Source organism: Fukomys damarensis, unplaced genomic scaffold (assembly GCF_012274545.1).
Source record: "Fukomys damarensis isolate Sample0158 unplaced genomic scaffold, DMR_v1.0_HiC HiC_scaffold_30, whole genome shotgun sequence".
Classification (NCBI taxonomy): Eukaryota; Metazoa; Chordata; class Mammalia; order Rodentia; family Bathyergidae; genus Fukomys; species Fukomys damarensis.
Window position 1 is genome coordinate 2,857,875 of NW_022900942.1, and position 7,623 is coordinate 2,865,497.

Consider the following 7,623-nt stretch of genomic DNA (forward strand, 5'->3'; position numbering starts at 1 on the left):
AAATAATACAGTAAGGGAAAATCAGGAGACATACAAGATCACTTAGAAATGCTAATGCTGCCTGGCTCAGAGACATTAACAAAGACTTTTTCAGAAAGGCGTCTCATCAGTCAGATAATCAGATAACTGAATCAGTCTTTCTCAACCATTAACTGCATACTTTCTGTCCTTGACTTGGTCTCATAGTTACACAGAACTGATGTCATGAACTACTTCATCTGTATATTGAAAAGACCCAAAAGTAATTCTAAGGCATCTCAGTATAGAGATACTGGCTCAAAAGATGTATGTGATAAATTGAGCCTTAGAGTTTTTGTTTGATCATGAAATAATTTTAAGGGATAACCATGCCATACTGTGTCTAACAGTCTCAGAAAATGATACAAAGTGTGAAAAAGTATTAGTACTCAAGAAAGAGATTAGAAGATACAAGACGTGTGAGTCAAGAAGAATAGGAGAGTATAACCCAAGATTGGAATATTCATGTAGCTTCATATGAATGACAAAATTTTTGTTGTTAAAATTTTTTTTCAAACTTTGGAAGTATCAAATTCCCCTGCAGTTTTGGTAAAAACATATGGTGCTGGTCCTTATCCTCACATTTTATCATAAGCAAGTCTAAAGCAGGTGCAAAATATTTTACATTTACCATGTTTCCAGACACTGTCTAATCGGATTGTATAGAAAGTCTGTTTTATTTTTTTTCCACATTTCTTTTCCATCAGATTCTGTACACCGGTGCAAGCTGTAAATAAAACAGCTCTTTCAGAATTTTTTTCTCCTGGGACTGACAGATGATCCAGAACTGCTGTTCTTCACCTTCTACCTGTTTCTGGCCATGTTCCTTGTCACTGTGCTTGGGAACCTGCTCATCATCCTGGCTGGCAGCTCTGACTCCCACCTGCACTTTCCCATGTACTTCTTCCTTTCCAGCCTGTCCTTTAATGACATCTGTTTAATCACATGCAGTATTCCAAAAATGCTGGTGAACATCGGAGCACAGGATCAGAGCATCTCCTATAGAGGCTGCCTCTTCCAGGTCTGCCTTTTCTTAGCTTTTGGTAGTTTAGAAAGTTGTCTCCTTGCAGCGATGGCATATGAACGCTCTGTGGCCATTTGTCACCCTTCAAGGTACACAGTCATCATGAATCCTCAGTTATGTGCCCTGCTGTTTTTTCTCTCCCTGTTTATTACCACTGTGCATGCTCTGCTACACACTCTGATGGCCCTACGCCTGTCCTTTTGTACAGACCTACACGTTGCACACTTCTTCTGTGAACTTGCACAGGTCATCAAAATTGCTTATTCTGATACCCTTATCAATAAGATCCTACTATATTTTGTGGGTGGCCTCGTTGGTGGTGTTCCGCTCTCTGGAATCATTATCTCTTATATTCATATTGTGTTCTCTGTCTTGAGAATGTCATCAAGAGCAAAGTATAAAGCCTTTTCCACTCTTGGGTCTCATCTCTGTGTTATTTCATTGTTCTATGGGACAGGTTTTGGGGTCTACATCAGCTTTGTGGTTACAGATTCACCAAGGAAGGTTGCAGTGGCTTTGGTAATGTATTCTGTGGCCACTCAGATGCTGAATCCTTTTATCTACACTCTCAGGAACAGGCATATGAAAGAAGCCTTGAAGAGACTCAATATTTGTTATCTTCTTTTCTGTCATGTGTCATTGCTTTGACATTCAGGTTTCCAGATCAAGTAAAAGTAACAGGATTTTTTGGTGGGGTATGGGGCATCAAACTTGAGTCCTTGAGGCAAGCAGCACAACCACTGAGTTAAATCCCTGGCCACTAAAGTAACAGGATTTCAGGGGAGCTGCAAAGTCTGATCCTTTCCTTTCCATATGTTAATTTTCTTCCATGATTACATAACATAATGATGAGGTAGAGCTGAACTTGGCTTGCAATATGATGTTACTTTATGCTTCACTCTGTAAACTTGGCATATTCTAAATAGAATTTATTTGCTTAAGTTCCATAGACCCAGAGATTGAAGCAGAGCCTCTGCAGATTTGTGTGGTGTGGTCTCAGAAGAAGATAAGATGAGAAAGTGGATAGAGCAGGGAAAGTAAACAAATCTGTGGTCATAAGCACAGATGTATGGTTATATGCATGTGAGTTGCATCGCACAGCCAGTACTACTAATGAAGCAAAAGAGTGAATATCCAGAGACTTTCAAGCAATTCCCAATACCTGTTATTGAAAAACCATAGCTCTCAAGGCAATAACATCATCTGACATATTTAGGATTATCATCTATAAAATTTTCATAATTAATGAAAGCTATGGCTTAAGATTATCATATTATTCATAACTGTGATAATTAACTGATTGTGTCAACTTCAATAAAAACACCCCACCTGCTGGATTAGCATTGTTTTGAGTGTAGCTGAAGCGATTTATTGAAGACAGAAGATACACCTTGGTTGTAAGTAACACTAGCTATTGCACTTGTAGCTGACGGGGATAGAAGGGAAGTGAAGAATGAAGCCTTGCTTCTATTTCTTCTGAAGAGCTCCAGTCTTTAAGTTTTCCTTGGTTGTCATTCTCTGGCTTCTGATAAGAACCTTTGGCTTCCTGATATGTAATTTCAAGGGACACTAGAGTGAGCTACAGGCATTCATACTTTGACTAGACCTTTCAGATCTCCAGCACAGATAGCCAGCCCTTTTTGCACTCTTCCACATCTGAGTCTCTGGGCTGCTATGGTAAGTCTACCTTGTAAATCCTTATATATTCATATATTCTTTGTTAAATCAGGTTCTGCAGTCAGCACAGACTGAAATACATAGAGTATCTGAAGAACTCAACCAGAATACTTTTAGATCTTATAAACAAATTCTCAAAGTGGACAGATGAAAAATTCACTTCGAAATTCAAAAGCACCCCATTCACCAATAATGAATTGAGAAAATATTAGGAAAGCAATTTTATTTGCAACATAATAAAAATTAAATACCTAAAAATCTAACTAACCAAAGAAGTGAGAAACTTTGACAATAAAAAAAACCCCTATGGAACACCAAATAAATTTAGACAGCCATTAGAAAGTGGTGACGACTTTTTTCATAAATTGCAAGAATTAGTAGTGTTCAAACGGCCACATTGACAAGAACAATTCACATATTCAATGTAATTCCTATTAAAATAACATTTGAGGATTCAGAAAAATAATCCCGAAATCCATACAGAATCAGAAAGAGTTAAAATAACCAAAGCAACTTTGAGCAAAAAGAGCAATGCTGCTGAGCCCACAGTATGAGATTCTAAATCTACCACAAAATCATAGTAACAAAGCAACATGATGTGTTTCAAAAACATATGACATAGAGAAAAATGGAGTATAAGCAGACCACATATAAAAAACTCCCCTCTAGCTATTTGATTTTTTGTCAAAAGAACCAAAAACACATACTGAAGGAAAGTCTCTTCAATAAATGGTGCTAGGAAAATTGGATTGGCACATACTGAATTTTGAAATTGGATTGCTATCTATACTAACAACAAGTTAGAATTGATCAAAGACTCATTTAAAACACCAGAAACCTTGAAATTTCTAGAAGAAAATGCAGGGAAAGCACTTAAATCCACATGCATAGACTTCCTGAGTTGGACTCTAATATCAATAATATCAAGAATCATCAAATGGCATTACATGAAATTAAAATATTCTTGACAGCAATGGAAACAGTTAAGAGGGTGAAAGGACAACTTAGAGAATAGAAAAAGTCTTTTCTTCCTAAAGTTTTGGTAGAGAAATATGTCTAAACTATGTAAATAACTCAAAATTTAACACACAAAAGACAAATACCTCAATCAAAGCTGGCCAAATGAGCTGAACAGACATAAAATGACTATAAACAGTCAATAAGTAAGTAAAAAAGTGTTCGACAGTTTTGGCCATTTGGGAAATGAAAACCAAATATACATTGAGGTTCTACCTTATCCCATCTGGAATTTATGTCATCAAGAATCCACAAAACATCTAATGCTGGTGCGGATGTGGGAAACCAAGAATCCTCATACATTGTTTATGGGATGTAATAGAAATATCATTTGATGTATCTGTACCACTCCCAAGGTCGGTCTACAGAATCATTAAAGTCAACCTATTATACTGATACTTGCAAAATCATTTTATAGCAGAACAATTCCCAATAGCTAAGAAAGAAAGTAGCCTCAGTTCCCATCAATAAATGAATAAAGAAAATGTGATATATGTGAATATAACCCTCCCATAAGGAAGAACGAATGAATATTATTTACACTAAAATGGATGGAAAAAGATCTATCATAGTAAGCAAACCAGCCCAGGTTCAGAAAGTTAAACATTGCATTTCCTTTTATCTGAGAAACTTAAAATATGAATTCATAAATGAGTAAAATAAAGGATATGATAGGAAACAAGAAGGTATACTATTGGAAATGCAGTATGGTATCAGCCAAGTGATGAGTTAAAGGAGAAGAGGAAAAAAGAATTGAAAATAATCAATATATGTTTCATTCATATACCAATTTCCCAAATAAAATATCAATAGTCTATATGGCTAGTATCACTAATAAAAAATATATCCATTTAAAAACAAAAAGGAGAATTGACACAACAACCAATGAAATGAGTAAAAAGCCAAATATGACAGAATACAGTATCCTTTTGTACTATATTCATTGCAGGATTTTAATTTCCTTTTTCTTTTTTTTTTTATTTTGAGACAATGTTTCACTAAGTTTAGTGTGCTGTCTTCCAACTCATGATTGACTCAGGTTCACAAATTACTGAACTATGGTTACATGCCTCCATGTTGGGCTGAATTTTCTCGTGTGAATTATTTTTTCAGAAGTCAAAGTAATTTCATTTGTTCTTTTTTGATGCTAATTTTGCCTTACTTAGACACCCATACACTAAGCCAATATTTTAGCCATGTCCTTTCTTTTTGGAGGCCTTTCTGAAATTTTCATGTGCTCTAAGCCATGGTCATCAGGCAACTAACTCATCTAACTCTTCAGTTCACCCATATTTCTTAAGCAAGCTCTTTCTCTGCTCTGTGAATCCAAAGATAGTACATCCTCATTACTTGAAATAAGTAAGTATTTTCTGGCATATGAGGATACAAAACAGAGAACTTGACCTCCACCCAATCAACATCATATGATTCAGTTTGTCTTACCCCAAACCAGGTAGAAGCAGCTGCACTGTTTCCTGATAATGAGCCTGTTTGCTCCAAAGCCCTCTGTGCTCATGAGTCTTCCTCTCTTTACATTTCTGTTTTGCACATTCAGGCTAGATACTGAGCATTATTCTCAGTGAATGCAAGCAGGTAACCTAAAGATTCTTAGTGTATTATGTGGGTCTAAGCTAGGTGTTTTGCCACAATTTCCTCCATGGGAAGCCATCATAAAAGTGCACATATAAGATGATAAGAAAATAGGTGCCTCATGAGCCCATTTGATTGTCACCTTCTTGATACATTCTCATTTACATTTTCACCATTATTCTGCAAATCACCTGCTCTCTCTTCACAGCAGCAGGGATGATTATTTTCCTCCTGAATAGAAGTATATTCCGTCTCAAATTATGAGTTTCATAAAATATTGTCCAGTTTATTTGAATTATTTTGGTGCTGATGAAATTGTATTTATCAGTCTATTATTTCTGCACAGCTGCTCTAATAATGTAGCAGCCTGGGTAGACTAAGAACAGGAATTTATTTTGTCACAGATCTGGAGGCCAAAGTTAGGTTATAGAGATATGGCTTTTCCTGAAGTCTTTCTCCTAGGGATGGGAATGGCTGTCTTGGCTCAATGTATTCTTTTTCTCTTCCTTCTGTGGGTGTCTGTGCCCTAATTTTCTTTGCATAAAAGAAACTCAATTATATTGGATTGGGTTTCACTCTGATGATCACATTTTTGATTAAAGAACTTTTAAAAGGCAGTTTTGCCTTTATTTATGTAAATAAAGTTAGCAATGGTATAACAAAGATAGAGCTAATAATGCCTAATATCCAAAACAAAATTTTTAATTTTTTATTAGTACATATTTTTGTAGATAATGATTACATTCATCGGGGGGGGTAGCACAGGTACAAAACTCTCCAAAGATAGAACTCCACATGCCATCATGTTCCACTATATTCAGGGTTAGGATTTGAGCATATGAATTTTGAAGAAGACAGATCACCCCCATTATGATCTATTCCTATCTTCTTCCATAAGCTGATTGTAGGTTTATTAATACACAGAGATTTTTGTTTGAATCCTTAAGCTGGGATGTGAAGATTGGAGAGGAGGTAGAGAAGCAGAGAGGATCACTCAGTAGCTTCCTAGTCCCCCAGATTTACTGATTAAAATTACTAAATACTAAATTACTAAGAGGTGTAGGAGAAGTGGGAAGGGTAGGGGAAAAGAAATAAGGGAAAAGAAAAAAATATGAGAAAACGAAAAAATGGAAATAAAGTATTTCTAAGTATGGAAGGAAGGGCAGGGTTAAGGGGAAAAATGAGAACCAAAACCTGTCTTGTAAGGGTATAAGATCCATATGATGAATGTGACTGCATTATATACCTAAAACGTACCAATAAACAATGAGAAAAAATAACTAAATGCTTTAAACAGGAGAAGCTGAGATAATATCATTAACATCGACAACAACAACAATAGAAACAACAACTTGAACATATGTTATCACTCTCCAAAACTAAGAATGTGGACCTTTTGTCATATCTATTACAGGTTTGTAGAAAGAGTTCATTTGTGGTTGAAGGTTTAATGTATTTAGAATGTAAAGGCAATGTTTTCTAGTCATAACACATGTCTGCATGTGAATAACCTGAATATCTGCATAACCTGAATGTCTGCATTCCAAATTCTAGGAAAATTATCAGAGAATAGTCAAGAGTCAATTCAGCAATCTCACAGAATTTTAACCCAGTTTTTGTTAAACAGTGTGTTCATTTTGTCCACATTATATTCTCATTGTTATATGAGCTAAAACATAAATTATCTCAGATGTAACTTGACAATCATTCAGATGCTTCTGAGGTTTGCAAAAATTAGAGACGATTGCTCCAGGACAGGAATCCCCAATCATGGGCCACAGACTGGTCCATGCACTGCTATGAATTGGACTACACAGCAGGGATGAGCAGCAGGTAAGGGAATCATAGCTTAATCTGTATTTAAGACCACTGACCATGGCTTACATTAACACCTGAGCTCTGCCTCCTTTCTGAGAAGCAGTGACATCACATTCTCAAATGAGATAAACACTGCTGTGAATTTCACATCCAGGGAATCTAGGCTGCATGCTCTGTAAGACAGTGTAATGCCTGATGATCTCAGGTGGAGATGAGGTGCTGATGCACTGCTGTGGAATGGATGCAAACAGGGATTAAAATTAGCAGACAGGCTTGACTGAACAGAGATTATAATAAATCTAATGCTTCAAGACTCATTAAAAGCCTACTAGTGAGAAGTAGATGACAATTAAGCTGCATTTGATGGCAGTTACTACAGTGGAATAAAAATAGGTATGAGGTATACAAGAAAAATAATATTTTTGAATAATCCCAAACTGTAATCTCTCCAATCAGAAGAAAAATTTTCCCATAATACT

General features: G+C 36.0%; 1 protein-coding gene across 1 annotated transcript; it reads left to right on the forward strand.

The window, feature by feature from the left end:
• The first annotated feature begins 913 nt into the window (after positions 1 to 913).
• On the forward strand, positions 914 to 1,690 carry LOC104855161 (olfactory receptor 7G2). The gene has a single exon (XM_010613937.2). It carries the CDS (start codon positions 914 to 916, stop codon positions 1,688 to 1,690), a length of 777 nt encoding a protein of 258 aa, XP_010612239.2.
• The last annotated feature ends 5,933 nt before the right edge of the window (positions 1,691 to 7,623 follow it).

Coding starts and splice junctions, on each gene's coding strand:
- LOC104855161 (XM_010613937.2), top strand. CDS start 914: ATGTACTTCTTCCTTTCCAGCCTGTCCTTTAATGACATCTGTTTAATC.